The sequence below is a fragment of the Pygocentrus nattereri genome, chromosome 20 (genome assembly GCF_015220715.1).
Source record: "Pygocentrus nattereri isolate fPygNat1 chromosome 20, fPygNat1.pri, whole genome shotgun sequence".
NCBI classification, from domain to species: Eukaryota; Metazoa; Chordata; class Actinopteri; order Characiformes; family Serrasalmidae; genus Pygocentrus; species Pygocentrus nattereri.
This window is the reverse complement of record NC_051230.1, coordinates 33,441,967-33,464,914: the sequence shown is the minus strand read 5'-3', so window position 1 is coordinate 33,464,914 and position 22,948 is coordinate 33,441,967. Positions and strand designations below refer to the sequence as shown.

At 42.9% G+C, this 22,948-nt stretch overlaps 1 protein-coding gene across 2 annotated transcripts; it reads right to left on the bottom strand.

Moving 5' to 3' along the window:
- Positions 1-1,668: 1,668 nt before the first annotated feature.
- Positions 1,669-22,719, bottom strand: LOC108416961. Of its 2 annotated transcripts, none has more exons than XM_037531763.1 (14): positions 22,592-22,719; positions 10,929-11,195; positions 10,002-10,274; positions 9,476-9,769; positions 8,905-8,958; positions 7,786-8,052; positions 6,850-7,122; positions 6,326-6,619; positions 5,755-5,808; positions 4,626-4,892; positions 3,699-3,971; positions 3,173-3,466; positions 2,556-2,609; positions 1,669-1,919 (listed from the first exon to the last, which is right to left on the bottom strand). In XM_037531763.1, exons 1-14 carry the CDS (start codon positions 22,638-22,640, stop codon positions 1,909-1,911), a joined length of 2,724 nt encoding a protein of 907 aa, XP_037387660.1. In that variant the 5' UTR covers positions 22,641-22,719; the 3' UTR covers positions 1,669-1,908. The 2 variants fall into 2 exon arrangements, with proteins under 2 accessions (XP_037387660.1, XP_037387661.1); XM_037531764.1 differs by lacking the exon at positions 22,592-22,719 and adding an exon at positions 21,839-21,857.
- Positions 22,720-22,948: the final 229 nt, after the last annotated feature.

Sequence of the window (22,948 nt, the reverse complement as noted above, 5' to 3'; positions counted from 1 at the left end):
TTACAGGCTGAATGTGTGTGAATGAGGCTGGAAACTAAGAGTTTAAGCTGATTTAGTGCCACCAGCGAGCTGAGCTTTAGACCAGGCTGCCACGGTTAGCATATTAACTAGCATGTTGACTAGCTAGGTTAGCTAGCTAAACAGGCTACTATAAAGAGCTGTGGCTCGACTAATGTCACTCGTTTTGAAGTTAAACCGAGAAAATAAGCAGTTCAGTGTTAATCAGGTCGTAGCTGGAGAACCAAGTTTAGCTTTAGCGTTAGCTTGCTGCCTCACTGCTATCATTCATCTGGCTGGCTGGGTAATATTAACATGGCTAGCCTTAGCTAGCACAGTAACATACATCTTAAACTGAAGAGGCGATCTCTTCTGATGGTGTGAATCTATTCCCGGTGAAGTTCGGGATCTTTGGGGAAACTATGGAAGGTTTGACCTCCATTAGATTCCTTTATTTTTGAATAAGTGCGTTTGGGAACGCAGCAGTGAGGCAGCTTTGCTAGAACCCAGTGGTCCAGCGCTACTTTCGGACCCTACAGTCTCGTTTTGGTAGACAAAGGTGACGTAGGTGAATAAAGCGTATAAACTGACCAACCTGCTGTCTTTCAACCACTTTGAGAAGCTTTTCTTCATCCCTACAACATCTTTTTCTCTCTCCCTCTTCCGTTCCCTATGGGGCGCGTTCTCGAGCGCCTGTGTTTGGGAGCAGATGACAGGAGGGTGGGGACGGAGTGGATGGGCGCCTGATTAGTGCTGTGCTGGTTTTTGATGTGTGTTATCAGACTTGAACAAACAGCTCTTACAGAAAATGCAGACTAGTAATAATTTTCCAGCATCGTTTCGGCGCCGCATACCCCCTTTTAGCGCCACTGGTGTGGAGTACATGACAATGTAGTACAGCAACACCACTGGAAGCCCACCGCTGTCTTATGCTTTAGCTATACTGTCACTTATATTCCAGTTATTATTATTTAGCAGCATCTTACTTGTTGTACTCAAACTCTGGAAGTTTTGTAGTAATACTCTAATTTCCAGGAATGTTTCCAACCAGGAACGTTATCTAGGTTGACACAGCCAAGCAAGCTCCCACTGGTTAGGACTTCCAACATACTAAGGAGCTGCCAGAGGAATCAACCCGTCATGTTTTGATTACAATGAGCTCAATTTTGTGAGACAATTGTCACTTTTGATTGTTCTAGATAAGCCACTGTCTAGGAATAAGAGTCTAAGCAGGTTTCAGGTGGTTGTTAGGAATGGGAAACAGCAGCGTTTATTGAAGAAGTCACTTTAAAACCGATACAAATATGTTAATGAATGTTACAATTACAATTAGCTTAGTGTTAACATAGTATTAGAAATAGCATAGAAGCTGATTTACTTTATCATAGTGGTGTTTTCTCACTGATCTTTGCCCTTTTAGGCCCAAACTGAAGGCCCTGTTTTAATAGTCACAGTTCACCACTGGACATTATATCACTGTGTTCAGCTTCTCTGTATTGTCTCTACTCCTTTCTGTAATTTCGGAGCAGACGGCGCCCTCTACTGGCCACGCTGTGCTCAGTCCCATTTCACAGAGGCTTGGTAAGAAAACCTAAGAGTGAATATGTGTAGCACTAACGCTAAACCATCTCTCAGAAACTCAGAATGAATAATTAATGTCGCTGTTCACAATTCAGCTTAGCAACTTTTATTATGAAGGAAGTGAGGTATTAAATTCATGAATGAGATTTTGTAGGAAAAATGCTTTATGACATTATGTAAAGTGTTCATTTCAACAGCAGAGAATTTAAAGACATTTGAAAGCTTTGATTTGATTGATTGTATTACTGAAACGAGATTGAAAAAAAATGACAGATTGACCACAAGACATCTGAACTGAGTTCTTCATCTTGGTCCTGTTCTTTCTGATGTTTAGATCCCTTCTGTAAAGAGAAATACAAAAACAACAGTCATTCACAGGTGAAAGGTGTGGTAATTTGATATTGACAGAACATGAGAGGAAAGTCTTTATGACCTAAATCTTAAGCCAGTTAACCAAACACTTGAAGCAAACCATGAATAAATGATGGTTAATCAGGCTTTATGCTGTTGGAACACACTAAGGTCATAATACTCTATGTCCAGTACTGCATGTTGTGGTGGAACTATGCTGGCAAGATGCCATAACATTGCTATTGTTAGGCCAGAAGCTTTTCAAGCTGGTCACTTAAGCACCACTACATAGCAACATCACAGCTTTGAGGCTGCCTGAGAAGGCTGCTTAAGTGATGCTGCACCACAGCTATGAGAATTCCTGGGCCGGATGCTACACTACATCTATGAGGCTTCCCACATCATTTGCTTGAGCAATGCTACACCACAGGTACAAGGCTTTCCAGGTTGGCCACTTGAGCAATGCTATATCCATAGCTATGAGGTTTCCTGGGTTGGGCGTTTGAGCAATGCTACACCAAAGTGCAGTGATATAAGGGCACACTAACAAATCTACCGAACAAGGGACATTGAAAAGATTTTTATTATTTCAAAGACATTTAAAGAAACAAATAAATCAGATTCACCAAATTGGGGTGTTGACTTGGTTGGTCCTGACTTGCTGGATCCAGAAGGTTCAACTGCAATCAAATAAAATAGCCTGTTGGGGTAGCTGTAAAATGTTAACTTATGTATGTAAGATGAGTGCCTGTCCTCATTCGCGAAGTCATTCACGTACAGCTTTGTCCTTGTGGCTGTACATATTTTTGTGTGTGACTACAATGAACTTCAGAGCACTGGGAACATGGAGATCAGAGTGTTCTTGCACAGTGAATTGAGAGCCTCTAGGCCATTTGTCCACTGCAACTACCCACCATCACAAATGGTGGCAACACCTTCACACCTGTAAAATGCTACACCACAGCTACAAGGCTTCCTGGGCCAGCTGCTTGAGTGATGCTACACCACAGCTACAAGGCTTCCTGGGCCAGCTGCTTGAGTGATGCTACACCACAGCTACAAGGCTTTCTAGGCAGATTGCTTGAGTGATGCTACACCACAGCTACAAGGCTTTCTAGGCCGACTGCTTGAGTGATGCTACACCACAGCTACAAGGGTTCTTAATGCTGGACCACGTTAGAGCTAGCGTCTATACATCTCTTGACTTTCACACATTTTCTCCTACAGAATCAATTTTTTCTACCTGATAGGACTCTTCGATCAGCCATCTGTAGCACCATCTCCTTCTCCAGCCCACTGTGCTGAACAACACAGCTGTACTGGTTCTTTTTCAGCTCCTCAGGTGAGACGGTCAGAACGCTCCTCTTCTGGAAGGTTCCATCCTGGTTGGGTAGCGTCTCTCTGAGCTCCACGTCCTCATGCAGATCCTCTCCATCCTTCTGCCAGGAGATCATCACTGCTTTGGGGAAGAAACCTGTAGCAAGACACACCACTGGAGAAGAAGAGTCCTTCTGGAACAGAGACACCTCAGGAGAGACTGGAGAGAGAGAGAGAGAGAGAGGGAGAGGGAGGGAGGAAGAGAGAGAGAGAGAGAGAGACTGTTCAGCATGTGATATATTGACTATTGAATATTTGTGTTATATTTTCAATATTGATAATGCAAGAAAATGAAATTTACGCCATTTTTCTATTAACCTAAACACAGGTGACTTCTGAAACTTCTAAAAGCTTTACCCAATATGACTGACCGCTGTGACCACAGACTTTACCTTTCCTCTCCAGAGTGGATCTGCCGTAATTCACATACTTGTGTAACCACTCAGTACAGGAGCTCTCCAGGTAGGTCTTCACCTGAGCAGCCCAGTTTACATGCTCCCACTTGTATTTGGTAATAACAGCTTTCTGATTGGCTGCAATCCAGGTTTGAGTGTTCAGATCCAGACTGATGAAGTCTTCTCCATCATAGCCGTACTGCATGTATCCTCCCCTGGTTCCATCATCATGCAGCTCACAGCCGTACATCCACTGGAATGTGTGAAAACCTGCAGAGACACAAACACTTCATACCGATGCACAATATGAGAAATTAAACCACGTTAGACACCATTAGTTCATCTCAACCTGTAAGAACACATACACGGTAAAAATGAGCCTCTCATCCAGTGAGTGAACATGAAGATAAATTCCAGCAACTGTTAAAAATTTCTGCATGACTAAGTGGTTGAGATGTAAACAGAGTTGTTCAGAGCAGTTTGGTGTGAAACGCTCTGTTCTAGAATAACTTCAGAACGTCAGAAGCGTTTACAGTGGTGGTGATAGGAACCAGACATCCACCTCTAAAAGCTCCCTCACAGAAAGTTCCTACATGAAACGGTTAAGAATTCACTGTCTGATGACTGAGACGCTGTTTTACAATGAATTGTGGGGGGATGCATGCAGGGCTGTTATGAGGCAAAATAGGCTCAAAAGAGAATCTATTATTTTAGATTTTCCTCTATTTTATCATCATCATCATCAACAGTCCATATAAACTCAGAAGGCACATGTAGGTTCACTGGTGGTTTTGTATAGTAAATAAAGTCGCAATTTGTGTTGTAGTCATGACAACCCCGGGGTTCCTATCACCACCACTGTAACCACCGCAGGGACAGGTGCAATTGCAGGAATACAATGTAATCAAAGCTCTGAGCGCTCACCGTCACTGTGGTTGAAGCGCTGCATTAGAGTATTCAGATTAGCTTTGAAGGTCTCCTGATCACTCAGCAGAGTCTGGGTGTTTCTGTTCCAGTACTCTGGATCATCAGCCTCTATCTTCTTCATCCACTCAGCCTTTGGGATCACTCTGCTGATGTTGCTGTCATAGTAATCACATTGTTCCCTGTCTACCACACCCACAGTGGTGAACTCTGGGAATTGCATTCCTGGAGTTACTGCAGTGTAGATGTAGTGAAGGGAATGGGAGGCTGTCAGGATGAAAAAGCAGTATCAGGTTAATTCATTATTAATGCATATACATGGCTATATATATATATATATATATATATACATATAGCCATGTAGTCTCCGTAGACAAACACTGCCAGTAATTTGTCAACTGTGCTATTATTGTGAAATGGAAGCACCCAGGAGCAACCACAGCTAAACCACAAAGCTGTGAACCACACAAACTCATCAGCAACATCAGCAAAGAACTGCACATTAGGAGCTTCACAAAATGTGTTTCCATGACCAACAACTACACGCAACCCTAAGGTCAAAATGTACAATGCTGAATGTCAGGGGGAGTGGTGTAAAGCACGTCGCCACTGATAAATCATGCTTCTCTGTCTGTCGGTCTGATGGATGAGTCTGGGTTTGGTGAATGTCAGGAGAATGTTACCTGCCTGACTGCACTGTACCAGCTGTAAAGTTTGGTGGAGGAAGGATAATGATATAGGATTGTTTTTCAGGGGTTGACCTAAAACCCTTTGTTTCTAATGATTCAGCAGAACAAGTACACAGGTACAAGGCTTTCCAGGTTGGCCACTTGAGCAATGCTATATCCATAGCTATGAGAATTCCTGGGCCGGATGCTACACTACATCTACGAGGCTTCCCACATCATTTGCTTGAGCAATGCTACACCACAGGTACAAGGCTTTCCAGGTTGGCCACTTGAGCAATGCTATAGCCATAGCTATGAGGTTTCCTGGGTTGGGCGTTTGAGCAATGCTACACCAAAGTGCAGTGATATAAGGGCACACTAACAAATCTACAGAACAAGGGACATTGAGAAGACTTTTATTATTTCAAAGACATTTAAAGAAACAAATAAATCAGATTCACCAGATTGGGGTGTTGACTTGGTTGGTCCTGACTTGCTGGATCCAGAAGGTTCAACTGCAATCAAATAAAATAGCCTGTTGGGGTAGCTGTAAAATGTTAACTTATGTATGTAAGATGAGTGCCTGTCCTCATTCGCGAACTCATTCACGTACAGCTTTGTTCTTGTGGCTGTACATATTTTTGTGTGTGACTACAATGAACTTCAGAGCACTGGGAACATGGAGATCAGAGTGTCCTTGCATAGTGAATTGAGAGCCTCTAGGCCATTTGTCCACTGCAACTACCCACCATCACAAATGGTGGCAACACCTTCACACCTGTAAAATGCTACACCACAGCTACAAGGCTTCCTGGGCCAGCTGCTTGAGTGATGCTACACCACAGCTACAAGGCTTCCTGGGCCAGCTGCTTGAGTGATGCTCCACCACAGCTACAAGGCTTCCTGGGCCAGCTGCTTGAGTGATGCTACACCACAGCTACAAGGGTTCTTAATGCTGGACCACGTTAGAGCTAGCGTCTATACATCTCTTGACTTTCACACATTTTCTCCTACAGAATCAATTTTTTCTACCTGATAGGACTCTTCGATCAGCCATCTGTAGCACCATCTCCTTCTCCAGCCCACTGTGCTGAATAACACAGCTGTACTGGTTCTTTTTCAGCTCCTCAGGTGAGACGGTCAGAACGCTCCTCTTCTGGAAGGTTCCATCCTGGTTGGGTAGCGTCTCTCTGAGCTCCACGTCCTCATCCAGATCCTCTCCATCCTTCTGCCAGGAGATCATCACTGCTTTGGGGAAGAAACTTGTAGCAAGACACACCACTGGAGAAGAAGAGTCCTTCTGGAACAGAGACACCTCAGGAGAGACTAGAGAGAGAGAGAGAGAGAGAGGGAGAGGGAGGGAGGAAGAGAGAGAGAGAGAGAGACTGTTCAGCATGTGATATATTGACTATTGAATATTTGTGTTATATTTTCAATATTGATAATGCAAGAAAATGAAATTTACGCCATTTTTCTATTAACCTAAACACAGGTGACTTCTGAAACTTCTAAAAGCTTTACCCAATATGACTGACCGCTGTGACCACAGACTTTACCTTTCCTCTCCAGAGTGGATCTGCCGTAATTCACATACTTGTTTAACCACTCAGTACAGGAGTTCTCCAGGTAGGTCTTCACCTGAGCAGCCCAGTTTACATGCTCCCACTTGTATTTGGTAATAACAGCTTTCTGATTGGCTGCAATCCAGGTTTCAGTGTTCAGATCCAGACTGATGAAGTCTTCTCCATCATAGCCGTACTGCATGTATCCTCTCCTGGTTCCATCATCATGCAGCTCACAGCCGTACATCCACTGGAATGTGTGAAAACCTGCAGAGACACAAACACTTCATACCGATACACAACATGAGGAATTAAACCACGTTAGACACCATTAGTTCATCTCAACCTGTAAGAACACATACACGGTAAAAATGAGCCTCTCATCCAGTGAGTGAACATGAAGATAAATTCCAGCAACTGTTAAAAATTTCTGCATGACTAAGTGGTTGAGATGTAAACAGAGTTGTTCAGAGCAGTTTGGTGTGAAACGCTCTGTTCTAGAATAACTTCAGAACGTCAGAAGCGTTTACAGTGGTGGTGATAGGAACCAGACGTCCACCTCTAAAAGCTCCCTCACAGAAAGTTCCTACATGAAACGGTTAAGAATTCACTGTCTGATGGCTGAGACGCTGTTTTACAATGAATTGTGGAGGGATGCATGCAGGGCTGTTATGAGGCAAAATAGTCTCAAAAGAGAATCTATTATTTTAGATTTTCCTCTATTTTATCATCATCATCATCATCATCATCAACAGTCCATATAAACTCAGAAGGCACATGTAGGTTCACTGGTGGTTTTGTATAGTAAATAAAGTCGCAATTTGTGTTGTAGTCATGACAACCCCGGGGTTCCTATCACCACCACTGTAACCACCGCAGGGACAGGTGCAATTGCAGGAATACAATGTAATCAAAGCTCTGAGCGCTCACCGTCACTGTGGTTGAAGCGCTGCATTAGAGTATTCAGATTAGCTTTGAAGGTCTCCTGATCACTCAGCAGAGTCTGGGTGTTTCTGTTCCAGTACTCTGGATCATCAGCCTCTATCTTCTTCATCCACTCAGCCTTTGGGATCACTCTGCTGATGTTGCTGTCATAGTAATCACATTGTTCCCTGTCTACCACACCCACAGTGGTGAACTCTGGGAATTGCATTCCTGGAGTTACTGCAGTGTAGATGTAGTGAAGGGAATGGGAGGCTGTCAGGATGAAAAAGCAGTATCAGGTTAATTCATTATTAATGCATATACATGGCTATATATATATATATACATATAGCCATGTAGTCTCCGTAGACAAACACTGCCAGTAATTTGTCAACTGTGCTATTATTGTGAAATGGAAGCACCCAGGAGCAACCACAGCTAAACCACAAAGCTGTGAACCACACAAACTCATCAGCAACATCAGCAAAGAACTGCACATTAGGAGCTTCACAAAATGTGTTTCCATGACCAACAACTACACGCAACCCTAAGGTCAAAATGTACAATGCTGAATGTCAGGGGGAGTGGTGTAAAGCACGTCGCCACTGATAAATCATGCTTCTCTGTCTGTCGGTCTGATGGATGAGTCTGGGTTTGGTGAATGTCAGGAGAATGTTACCTGCCTGACTGCACTGTACCAGCTGTAAAGTTTGGTGGAGGAAGGATAATGATATAGGATTGTTTTTCAGGGGTTGACCTAAAACCCTTTGTTTCTAATGATTCAGCAGAACAAGTACACAGGTACAAGGCTTTCCAGGTTGGCCACTTGAGCAATGCTATATCCATAGCTATGAGAATTCCTGGGCCGGATGCTACACTACATCTACGAGGCTTCCCACATCATTTGCTTGAGCAATGCTACACCACAGGTACAAGGCTTTCCAGGTTGGCCACTTGAGCAATGCTATAGCCATAGCTATGAGGTTTCCTGGGTTGGGCGTTTGAGCAATGCTACACCAAAGTGCAGTGATATAAGGGCACACTAACAAATCTACAGAACAAGGGACATTGAGAAGACTTTTATTATTTCAAAGACATTTAAAGAAACAAATAAATCAGATTCACCAGATTGGGGTGTTGACTTGGTTGGTCCTGACTTGCTGGATCCAGAAGGTTCAACTGCAATCAAATAAAATAGCCTGTTGGGGTAGCTGTAAAATGTTAACTTATGTATGTAAGATGAGTGCCTGTCCTCATTCGCGAACTCATTCACGTACAGCTTTGTTCTTGTGGCTGTACATATTTTTGTGTGTGACTACAATGAACTTCAGAGCACTGGGAACATGGAGATCAGAGTGTCCTTGCATAGTGAATTGAGAGCCTCTAGGCCATTTGTCCACTGCAACTACCCACCATCACAAATGGTGGCAACACCTTCACACCTGTAAAATGCTACACCACAGCTACAAGGCTTCCTGGGCCAGCTGCTTGAGTGATGCTACACCACAGCTACAAGGCTTCCTGGGCCAGCTGCTTGAGTGATGCTCCACCACAGCTACAAGGCTTCCTGGGCCAGCTGCTTGAGTGATGCTACACCACAGCTACAAGGGTTCTTAATGCTGGACCACGTTAGAGCTAGCGTCTATACATCTCTTGACTTTCACACATTTTCTCCTACAGAATCAATTTTTTCTACCTGATAGGACTCTTCGATCAGCCATCTGTAGCACCATCTCCTTCTCCAGCCCACTGTGCTGAATAACACAGCTGTACTGGTTCTTTTTCAGCTCCTCAGGTGAGACGGTCAGAACGCTCCTCTTCTGGAAGGTTCCATCCTGGTTGGGTAGCGTCTCTCTGAGCTCCACGTCCTCATCCAGATCCTCTCCATCCTTCTGCCAGGAGATCATCACTGCTTTGGGGAAGAAACTTGTAGCAAGACACACCACTGGAGAAGAAGAGTCCTTCTGGAACAGAGACACCTCAGGAGAGACTAGAGAGAGAGAGAGAGAGAGAGGGAGAGGGAGGGAGGAAGAGAGAGAGAGAGAGAGAGACTGTTCAGCATGTGATATATTGACTATTGAATATTTGTGTTATATTTTCAATATTGATAATGCAAGAAAATCAAATTTACGCCATTTTTCTATTAACCTAAACACAGGTGACTTCTGAAACTTCTAAAAGCTTTACCCAATATGACTGACCGCTGTGACCACAGACTTTACCTTTCCTCTCCAGAGTGGATCTGCCGTAATTCACATACTTGTTTAACCACTCAGTACAGGAGTTCTCCAGGTAGGTCTTCACCTGAGCAGCCCAGTTTACATGCTCCCAATTGTATTTGGTAATAACAGCTTTCTGATTGGCTGCAATCCAGGTTTCAGTGTTCAGATCCAGACTGATGAAGTCTTCTCCATCATAGCCGTACTGCATGTATCCTCTCCTGGTTCCATCATCATGCAGCTCACAGCCGTACATCCACTGGAATGTGTGAAAACCTGCAGAGACACAAACACTTCATACCGATACACAACATGAGGAATTAAACCACGTTAGACACCATTAGTTCATCTCAACCTGTAAGAACACATACACGGTAAAAATGAGCCTCTCATCCAGTGAGTGAACATGAAGATAAATTCCAGCAACTGTTAAAAATTTCTGCATGACTAAGTGGTTGAGATGTAAACAGAGTTGTTCAGAGCAGTTTGGTGTGAAACGCTCTGTTCTAGAATAACTTCAGAACGTCAGAAGCGTTTACAGTGGTGGTGATAGGAACCAGACGTCCACCTCTAAAAGCTCCCTCACAGAAAGTTCCTACATGAAACGGTTAAGAATTCACTGTCTGATGGCTGAGACGCTGTTTTACAATGAATTGTGGAGGGATGCATGCAGGGCTGTTATGAGGCAAAATAGTCTCAAAAGAGAATCTATTATTTTAGATTTTCCTCTATTTTATCATCATCATCATCAACAGTCCATATAAACTCAGAAGGCACATGTAGGTTCACTGGTGGTTTTGTATAGTAAATAAAGTCGCAATTTGTGTTGTAGTCATGACAACCCCGGGGTTCCTATCACCACCACTGTAACCACCGCAGGGACAGGTGCAATTGCAGGAATACAATGTAATCAAAGCTCTGAGCGCTCACCGTCACTGTGGTTGAAGCGCTGCATTAGAGTATTCAGATTAGCTTTGAAGGTCTCCTGATCACTCAGCAGAGTCTGGGTGTTTCTGTTCCAGTACTCTGGATCATCAGCCTCTATCTTCTTCATCCACTCAGCCTTTGGGATCACTCTGCTGATGTTGCTGTCATAGTAATCACATTGTTCCCTGTCTACCACACCCACAGTGGTGAACTCTGGGAATTGCATTCCTGGAGTTACTGCAGTGTAGATGTAGTGAAGGGAATGGGAGGCTGTCAGGATGAAAAAGCAGTATCAGGTTAATTCATTATTAATGCATATACATGGCTATATATATATATATACATATAGCCATGTAGTCTCCGTAGACAAACACTGCCAGTAATTTGTCAACTGTGCTATTATTGTGAAATGGAAGCACCCAGGAGCAACCACAGCTAAACCACAAAGCTGTGAACCACACAAACTCATCAGCAACATCAGCAAAGAACTGCACATTAGGAGCTTCACAAAATGTGTTTCCATGACCAACAACTACACGCAACCCTAAGGTCAAAATGTACAATGCTGAATGTCAGGGGGAGTGGTGTAAAGCACGTCGCCACTGATAAATCATGCTTCTCTGTCTGTCGGTCTGATGGATGAGTCTGGGTTTGGTGAATGTCAGGAGAATGTTACCTGCCTGACTGCACTGTACCAGCTGTAAAGTTTGGTGGAGGAAGGATAATGATATAGGATTGTTTTTCAGGGGTTGACCTAGAACCCTTGACATTTTGGATAATTCTACACTTCCAGCTCTGTGGGAACAGTTTGAGGAAGAACCTTTTTCTGTTCCAGCATGACTGAGCTCCAGTGCACAAAGCAGCTCAAAGTCATGGCAGGGTAAGTTTGGTGTGGAAGAATTTGACTGGCCCTCACAGAGCCCTGACCTCAATCCCATCAAACACCTTCGGGATGAAGTAAAACAGAGATTGTGAGCCAGACCCTCTTGTCCAACATCATTGTCTGACCTTACAAAGGCTCTTCTGGATGAAAGGACAATAATTCCAACAAACACATTCCAAATTCTTGTGGAAAGTGGAAAGCAGAAGAGTGGAAGCTGCTATAGCTGCAAAGGGGAGGGGGGAACCAACTCCATATTAATGCTTTAGAACGGGATGTCATAAAAGCTCCTGTTGGTGTGATGTATAGGTGTCCCAATACCTTTGTCCATATAATATATTATTCATGTGTTTTGTATTTAGCAGCAGACATGGTAAAATGCAATCATGAGGCTAATAATTTCACACCTACCAAATACGGACATGCAAAAAATGTGACAAGTTCAGAAACTGACCCCTTGTAAAGAGTTCTAAGACTTGGAACATTTAGCTCAGAAAATTTTAAAGTTATTTTAAATGTAAATTAAGCATTATTATGCATTCACAAAGGGAAATGGGTGGTAGCTTTAGAACAGAAGGGACCATTCCTGGTGCTGGAGATTCAGAGGTCAGATCCAACATCCCTGTGTCTAATTTTCATCTATTAATTGGAGCCGGGGTGTTATATAAGGTCTGGAGCTAAACTCTACAGGCTGTTAGAGCTCAACGACCAGGATCAGCTACCCTTGAAAGATAAAGATTGTAGAAAGATTCAGTTCATAGACCTGAACATCTATGACAGTTCAAGTCATGTCAACAACTGTATTGCTTTTCAGAAATTTAGAAATTTTTGTGAAGACTAACTTATTGCTTACTATACCAATGCCACTGTATACAAAATTTGGAAAACATCTCCTTGGAAGAGCCCTCCTCAACAGTTATAAACAGAGGCCATTCGCTTATGTTCTGTCTGCTGAAAGGCCTATGCTGGCGCCATAAGGTGTGAAATGCCAATTGAAATGTAATTTGCAGTTTCAGACAAAAACAAAGCGGTACCTATCAGTTATGTAATAATAATAATAATAATAATAATAATAATAATCTACTCATACTAGCCTTTTTACACCCACCATTCTAAAACTACTGAAGAATGATATCATACTGTATTTGTGCAAATGAAACCAACTGCTCAATAAACTTCTATTGCACAGAAGATGGTTCATTTAGCAGTTCCATTAAAGCACTCATTTCCAGTGACTTAGCTAAGTTAATATTATCCAGCAGCTCCTGAAACTCTTTCACTCCACTCAGTTCACATGACTGGCATATTTAACACTCAAATCCAGGAATTTCACTAAAGGGTGCCAAGTTTGAGAGTAATATGACTGGAAGGACAGGGCTGTAAAAAGTCCAGAGAAACTGTACTGAAGTGAAAGTTTGAGTGTCAAAATCTTTCTCAGTTACAAGCAGAAGTACAGAGCCAGAAATATACTTGAGTGAAAGCCAAAAAGTATCAGCATGTAAACATACTCAAGTATAGAGAAGAGGAAGAGACAGGAGACAGGAAGAGGAAGAGACAGGAAGACGCTATGCTGTAGTAACGCAGACTTCAACGCGAACCTCGGCAATATTGAGCAAGGCAGCAAGTCAGTAATCTATAAACCACATGGATTAGTTTTCTTAGCCAACACAGTTATAAAACAACTTTAAAAGCTATAAAATTTATATTAATAAACTACTCACTACCGGAAGTACACTGGAGGACGGTGAAGAAGATCTGGACAGTCTGCAAGCTTACATCGACGAGTGTTTCGACCGAGTCGTAATGGGAAAACCAACCAACACTCCGTCCAGCAACAAAGGAGCTCCATCCACCAAGAGGAGTCGCCCAGAAGATTCACCAGGGGCTTCTTCTCAGTCCAGCGAAGTGGCGGACATTTTGGAGTCCATCGATAAGAAGCTGTCCAGTTTCGACGCTCGCCTCTCCATTTTGGAAATTCTTCACAAGGAGTTTCAGGCTCTCCGGGAGTCGGTAGAGTTCAGCCAACAGCAGGTGGAAGCACTTGCTGTGGAGAACGCCGCTCTCAGAGAGTCGGTGAATTCCCTCACCAAGGGAATGACCCGGCTCTCGGAGGAGAATAAAAAAATCAGGGAAACCGTCACCGAGCTCCAGGCCCGCAGCATGAGGGACAACCTCGTGTTTTCGGGTCTACCGGAGAAATCGGAGGAAAACCCGGAAACGACAGTGAAAGAGTTCTTGCAATCCTACCTGAAGCTCCCGGAAGACACTGTTAAAACCATCAACTTCGATCGTGTTCACCGTATAGGAGCTAAGCGACCCGGGGCACACAGACCCAGACCAATCGTAGCCAAATTCGAACGTTTCAAGCAGAAAGAGCTGGTGAAGAGCCGCGGACGGGAGCTGAGAGGAACGGACTTCAGCGTCAACGATCAGTTTCCTAAAGAGATCCTGGAGCGACGCAAAATCCTGTTCCCTCTCCGGAAAAAACATATTCAAGAAGGTTCACGAGCTATCATTGCGGTGGACAAACTCTATATAAACGGACAGCTCTATCGCGACCAGGAAACCACGCCATGGCTATACTGATCAGGTGACCTGTGTATACAAACGCCTTTTTTCTCCATCTTCTTTGTTTTGTTTTTTTTTCTTTTTTTTACATGTCTATATATAACAATTAATGCCGGTTTAGACAGCATAGTGGACTTTATGTTAAGTAATTATTATTTTTATTTTTATTTATTTATTTATTTTTTTTTTCTTTCTCTTTTTTTTTTTTTTTTCTTTCTCTTCCCCTCATTCTTTTGCTATATTTGTCACTTTGGAGCACCCTTTCCTTTTCTTTTCTTTCTGCATCCAACATGTTTGCTACACAACACACACAATGCTATACAGGACACATAACATGCAATGTACACTCACACACACATCCACACACACACACACATCTTCAGTGAGCACGCAACACTTTCTCGATTAATTTCAATATGAGCACACTGAGGTTTGTTTCATGGAATGTGCGTGGAGTTGGTTCAAGGGAGAAGAAGGTGAAAATTATTAACCGATTAAACGACTTGCAGGCTGACATTGTGTTCCTACAGGAGACACATGTGTCCAGAACATCTGCACACACACTCTCCTCTTCACAGTTTCCTCATATGTACTCAGCCTGTTACAACTCTAAACAAAGAGGTGTAGCTATATTAATTAACAAAAGGATAAACTTCTCTATTAGAAACACGATGTCAGACCCCGAAGGCAGATTTATAATACTTAATCTATCTATTCAGAATATAGATTTATGTATTGCCAGTATATATGGACCAAATGTTGATGATCCCTCCTTCTTTCATACCTTCTTCACCTCACTTGCTGATCACTCTGATACCACAATTGTAATAGGAGGGGACTTCAACCTGGTACTTAATGCAGAGATTGACAGGCTTAGTACAGCAGTGAGTCAAAGAAACTGGCAGTCTGCAGACATTCTTAAACAATACATGAAGGATTTTGGTCTTTGCGATGCTTGGCGCTCACATCACCCCACTCTGAGAGATTATAGTTTTTTCTCACAAGTACATCACTCCCACTCCCGCTTGGATTACTTTTTAGTCAGTAGCTCCATGATGACGGAAATCACAGACACTCAGATACATCCGATCACTATTAGTGATCACGCACCTGTATCTGTGTCTCTGACACAGAAACGAGTTACACCACCAACTAGGAACTGGAGATTTAATACATCATTACTTAAAGAACAAGATTTCATTAATTATTTTAAACGAGAGTGGGCTATATACTTAGAACAAAATAATCTGCCGGAAATATCGCCATGTGTTCTATGGGAAGCAGGAAAGGCAGTAATGCGGGGTAAAATAATTTCTTACTGCGCACATAAGAAAAATAAAGAAAAAACACTTATATTAGAATTGGAACAGAAAATTAAATCTTTAGAAAATGCCTATGCTGCATCACCACAAGAAAATATAATTAACAGCCTGAGGAAACTTAAATTGGAATTAAATGAAATACTTGATAAGAAGACACAATTTATGTTGCAGAGGTTGCGTCTGGAAAACTTTGAACATGGAAATAAATCTGGAAAATTCCTGGCCAATCAGTTAAAACTGAATAAAGAAAAAACAGCTATTCACTCTATTAAAGACTCGGTCGGTAATATTACTCATGACCCACAACAAATAAATAACTCCTTTAAAGACTTTTATGAAGCCTTATACTCATCACAGATTAATCCATCTGATGCTGAAATTGAAGAATTTCTTAATGATATAAATCTACCTAAATTAAATGAGGATCAGATTACAACTCTTGATTCACCGTTTTCATCATCTGAATTCTATAAGGCAATACAGCACCTTCCAAATAATAAAGCCCCAGGCCCAGACGGGTTCCCAGCAGAATTCTATAAAGAATTTTGGCCTGTGTTAGAACCTACTTTTTTCAGAATGGTGACTCAAATCAAGAATAACCACACAATCTCCCCAAACATGAACTCTGCCAACATTAGCCTGCTTCTTAAACCAGGCAAAGACCCAACACTTCCATCTAGCTATCGCCCAATCTCTCTTATTAATGTAGACCTTAAAATTATTTGCAAAGTTCTCGCAAGAAGATTAGAAAAAATCACTCCATATATTATACATTCGGACCAAACAGGTTTTATCAAGGGCCGGCACTCAGCCGATAACACACACCGACTAATAAATATAATAGATTACTGTTCCATTAACAAATTAGAAAAAATAGTAGTCTCTTTAGATGCAGAGAAAGCATTCGACAGGGTAAATTGGAAATTTTTGTTAGCAGTTCTACATAAATTTGGATTTGGCCCATCCTTTATAAACTGGATCGAAACATTATACAGCTCTCCAAATGCACGGGTTAGGACAAATGATCTTATTTCACAAAGCTTCAGTCTGCAGAGGGGAACTAGACAAGGTTGCCCACTCTCTCCCTCAATGTTTATCATCTTCATTGAGCCACTAGCAGCAAAAATCAGACAGAATGTAAACATCAAAGGAATCCAAACAGAAAATACAGACCATAAAATAAGCCTTTATGCTGATGATGTATTACTTTTCCTCGGGAACTCACAAACCGCTCTTCTAAAGACAATCACACTTATAGATAAGTTCTCATCTGTATCAGATTACTCCATTAATTGGAGTAAATCAACAGTTTTGCCTCTGAATTGTAAATTTCAGAACATCATACCTACATCACTACAGTCGGGCAACATTAGATATCTAGGTATAAATTTTTCTCCCAGGCTGTTAGATCTGGTACGACTGAACCATATTCCTTTACTAAAAACAATAGAGGACGATCTCACACGTTGGAACTCTCTACCTATATCTCTCATGGGGAGAGTTGCCACAATAAAAATGATGATTCTGCCTAAAGTAAATTATCTGTTCTTAATGATCCCTAATAAACCTTCTATTGCTTGGTTTAAGTCGCTAGACTCATATATTTCTAAATTTTTATGGAAAAGTAAAACATCTAGAATAAGCTTGAAGACTTTACAAAAGCTAAAATGCAGCGGTGGTCTAGAACTACCAAATTTTTATCACTATTTTTTAGCCAATAGACTACAGTATGTTTCAAGGTGGATGAAATCAAACCGCTCAGACAGCCCATGGCTGGATCTGGAACAAACACTCTGTGGGAAATTGAAAATATCTGACTTACCTCTCATTAGCTCCAGCATTAAACATTACAATTGCTTTAAAAGCCTTACAATAAGCACCACCCTGATAGCCTGGTGGGAATTCTTAAAGATGGCTAAGTCTTCACTAATCCCTTGTAAATTAACACCCATTTGGAACAATCCCGATATATGTCGGAAAAAGACAGTACTGAATTTTTCAGAATGGCAAGAAAAAGGAATAAATAATTTAGAACATGTTATTCATGATGGGACCTTTATTTCATTTGAAGATCTTATTTTAAAATATGAAATTAGCAGTAGCAAATTTCTGGAATATCACCAATTGAGGTCCATCATACAGGCAAGATTTAATCTAAGTAATCTAAATCTAGAAATCCCTGTGTGGATAACAGACTTTCTAAACCTCTATACCCCTAAACTGTTATCAAAAATATACAAATTATTATTAAAAATTAATGATTCAATATCCCTTCCAATTACAAAATGGGAGAGAGATCTTTCCATCATCCCGGATGAAAACTTCTGGACACAGATATGTCTAAATACTTTTAAAATGACTAAAAATCCAAATTTACAACTTATACAATACAAAACTCTCCATAGAATACATTATACAGGGCACAGAATGTTCCAAATGGGCCTCAGAGAAACAAATATATGCACTAACTGCACAGGTAATTATATTGAAAATTATATGCATGCTATATGGTCTTGCATGCCAGTTCAGAGATTTTGGCAGACAATATGTGAAGACTTATCCACATGGTTCCATTGTGATATCCAAGCCTCACCAAAACTGTGCATTTTAGGTGATATAAGTGAATTAAACATAGAAACGAATATATCACCTATAGTTCTTACTGCCTTATGCATCGCCAAGAAAACTATCCTCATGAAGTGGAAATCAAAAAATGATTTATGTATAACTCACTACAGAAACCTACTTCTAGACCACATTAGTCTGGAAAGAATGTCTGCTACCACTAAAAATCAATTGACTACATTTGAATCCCTCTGGTCCCCACTGATCAGCTCCATCACGTGATGGGGGTAACCGGCTGTAGTCTTGTCTTGTGGTGTACCCAGCAGGTGGCTGGGGGTGGGCTGGGGGATTTGGATGTCTGATGGCTCTTGGACTGGAGATGGGGGCTGACGCTCTGCGGTTTCTGTGTGCGGGCCCTGTTGTTGATGGTGGGGGGCCTGGATGTGTGCGCTCACGGTCTTGGGGTGGGGACCTGGGGACCCGTGGGGGTGGGTGCTGGCCCCGTCCGGGGGGCTGGCCTCCTCTGTGTGGGCCGGGGTGTGGGATCTGGGGCCTTGGCGCCTGGGGTCGCCCGTCCCCCGTTTGGGCTCCTCCCTGCGCTGGAGGGGTCTGTGCCCCCCTGGGCGCACCGCCGGGTGATGGGGGTCTGGGGCGCGCCGGGGTGTCTGTCTGGCATTCCAGGATTCTTGATGCCTCCCGGGAGGAGGGGTGGGGCACTCAAGTAGGGGGACAACCACATAGGGCTGGTTGGTTCTGGACCCAGGACCACTGTGTTTGCGTATATATGGGTGTGTGTGAAGTTTGTGCGGGTGAGTGTGTTTGTGTTGGTATGTATGTGTGTGTGTTTGTATTGTAATCGTGAGTATGTGTATTGTAACCGTGAGTATGTGTATGTGTGATAATTGTTGTCTCTTGTGTGCGTGTGTATGTTTTGTGCTGTGTCAGCTGTGTGGGCGGGCGCCGGCCTGGAGCGCGGTGGTGTCCTGGGGGCTTGGCCGCTTCGGGCCCTGGGCCGGCCTTCCCTGCGCCGCGGCCGGGTGTAGGAAACCGGGGTGCCTAGTGAGCTAGCGCCAGCTGGCTCTCTTCCTCCGAGGGGTAGTTCTCTGCCTCTCGGTCTTTCTTATCCTGACCCTTCCCCTCCTCCCACTCAGTCAAACATCACACTACACATGGGGGTTCTGGGGGAGGGGGGCCCATGCTACAGTGAGTAGGGCCACCTACCTGGCTCTGCTCGCTGTGATGCGTGATGTCCCACTCCTCCCCTTTTTTCCCCCCCTTACAATGACACATTTCATGACACAGTACAGTACACACAGGGCTTTGGGGGGCAGGTGTCACTCAGTGGATGGTGGGTGGCGCTGCTGATGTGACCTCACTTATCTGCTCACTGCTACCTGCCCCTCAATTTTATTTACACATTAGACATTGAGGGCCTTGGGGGGCAGCGTGGCAGTGTGCTGTTATTCAGTACTACATTGCCTCTGTCCCTCCAATTTTAATTGCACTGTAGCTCACACACATTCTTTTCATTTCACACACATATTGAGTGTGTGGGGGGGGGGTGGGCAGGTCCTCTCACACCGGTTTGGTGCACCCTGCCTGGTGGGGAGACCGGCCGGTCATTCGGGGCCGGGGTGGCTGCCTCCCTGGGTTACCGCTGACCCGTGCTGGTGTCCGCCCGCCGATACTGTGAGTCCATGTATGTTCCGTGTGTATGCATGAGTGGGTGACTGGTGTGTGCGAGTGTGGGTGTGGGTGTGTGTGGGTGCATGTGAACATGTGTGTGTGGACAGCTGGGCCTGGGTCTATGACTTGCTGAGCCTGGACATCTGTGGTACATGGTGGTGGGCAGGAGTTACCCCTCCCCACCGCTCCCCGCTGCTTGCCGACTCCGCCCCACACCCGGGGTATGGGTGCCCTGTGGGTCCCTGGGTGCATGACTGGACATCGTGGCGTGGTCCCTGCCCTGCTCCCTTGGCGGTTGTGTCCTGAGGGTGGTTTGGGCCTTTCTGGCATGGGGGGGGGGTCCTGCCGGGGGTCGGCCGGTCTCGGGCGCCTGGGCCCTCGGGGGCCGCATGCTCGGCTCATGCTGGGGATGTTGGCCTGCCGGGGGGGGTGGGCTGCTCATTGCCTCTGGCTCTCCGGTCACTTGCCCTTTGTCTGTGGGCGCTCTGTCTGGGGCCTCCATTCTTCGTCCTCTGGGGCGTGCACGCGGTGGCCGTCGGAGCGTGTGGCCTCAGGTCTCCTGAGTTCCTAATGGGCTGTGGATGGTCCGGGTCCCCCGGGTCCTTCCCTATCTGTCTCTGGACCACGGGGGCATGGTTGCGGCTTCTTGCCCTCATTGCTGAGCACATTCCATGACACATGACACGTGAACGCATATACACACATATACACATTGCTGCAAACAGTAGAATTGTGTGTGGTGGGTGGGTGTATATGTATAGAGGCATATGTATAGATATGTAAACATGTGTATGTATGTAGCAGCAAATAGTAGAATTATGTCTGGGTGTATATATGTATATGTATATGTGAATATGTATATGTATGTATATCTGTATAATTGTTTTTTTCCCCTCCCCTTTTTTTTTTTTTTTTTTTTTTTTTAACTTACTTATTTATCTATTTATTTTTATTTAGTTGTCTGTTTATTTACTTATTTTATTTGTTTTTTCTCTCTTTTTTATTATTATTATTATTTTTTTTTTTCTATTTATTTATTTACTTACTTAATTATCATTATTATGATTTATTATTATTATTATTATTTTTTTTTTTTTTCTCTCTCCTCCCTTCTTCTCTTTCTTTCCTGTCCTCTTTTTTATTGCCTGTCAGGCCTGGCCAAACAAATAAAATAAAAACTTTAACAAGAATAGGCTTTAGTAACCTATAGAGCTTTTTCTTGTGAAAACAAATATGTTTGGTACATCAGTACATTCGGATTACCATTCCGATTGCAAAAATGGCCAGATATGACAGGTTAAAAAAAAAAAAAAAAAAAAAAAAAAAAAAAAAAAGTATAGAGAAGTATGAAGTAGAGATTTTAATAAATAGATTCAATTCAATTAGTTAAAAGCAAAACCATCTAATGTTAGCTAAAGAAACATTTTGCTTGCTTTTACTTGTTTGAACACTTCTACATGCTTAGTTTGACTTTTTTGAGGGATCTTTCAGGAATGCTAACTTACATTACATGCATGTGCTAACGACAGGCTTGTTATGCATTGGACAAGGCTGATGAATGCACCAGCGCCCCCTACTGTGAGCGCTACCTTCATGGTGTGTCGGGCTGGTTTAGAAATTTCACTCTTATCTTGATCTCCCCATAATAAATCTATGCTCCCTCCCACATTTAGCCAAAAATTCCTCATGATTGTCTTCTGATGCTCTTGTTACAAGATTGTGTCTGGCCACATGGGGCTAGTAGAGGCTAAAATACAGCCACCATTAAACTGATGGAGAAATCTACCAGGTGAATCTAGTCCCTGTCTGACTGCTGTGATGAGTTTGCTGTGGAAAGAAGGTGACCAAAAGGATGTTCTACCAAAAGCGTTTGAACAGAAAAATCACCAAACTGTGCAAGAATTCAACGCTGCTCCAGTTGTTGACCCTCAGCACTTGCTTGTAGCTTGTAGTTTTCCCGTTCTTCTCTTGTATGAGCAACTGCGCTGCACATTATTATTCCCCTGCTCTAAAAGACCTGATTCAGACCATCAGCTTCATGAGGGTAACATCGGGCAGGAACAGCGCTCACACAAGCAGTAGGAAAAGGGTCACCAGCCTGTTGTTGAACTTGAACAGAGAAGAACATCCCCAAACCTTGCCATTAGATGATCAGATAAATAAAGTTGAAATTACATGAAATTTCACTGAGTATCTCCAGCAGGATTCCAAGAATACATCTGTAATCCCAGATTTTAGTTTAGAAGTGCCCAAACGTTTGGTCTTGGGGGTCAAAGTGCAATGTGTGTGGTGGACTGTGGGCTAAAAAGACCAAACCATGTATAAATAAGATTGGTATCATAATGGGTTTTTAAAAGTAGGAATTTGAGTTATATAGATAGAGGTGGGTAAGTTGGGTCTAAAGATGCCTTTGACTTTTAAATGATTATTTCAGGCTTTACAGGACGACTCACAGCAAAACACACTCACCATATTTAAGCCAGTTTTTATTCTCCTGACTCAAATCAAACTGCAGAATTTTTAAAAATTGCTGAAAACAGGAAGTTAATGACTGCGACACTGAACTTTTATGGCTTCTAAAACAATCTTTAACCTGTAAGCTTTTAGGTTTATGTTTAAGCATTATGTTAGGAATATGAACTCACCTGCTGATGCCAGGTTAATGGTAAGTGCAAGAAAAAGGAGAGACTTCATGATTTTGGTTCCCCCACTGTGCAGCTCAATGCAGACTGAGAAAGAGAAAGCAGAACCGTCCAGTTCTTCACCCCACCAAAAACAGCAGGAGGATATCCTTGAATTCTTTGATATCCAACCACACATGATGAGTGTCACTTCCTTTACCCATGGCCATGACTTTGTTTGCAAAAGTTCTCAAAACAAAGCTTCTTGATGGAGATGTACAGAGTTTTCAAAAGAGAGTTTTGAATTGTTTTCACCTCCTAAAGTCATGAACAAAGGTGAAAAGAAGTGGGCATGTTTTCATTATTAACTGTTGATTTTCT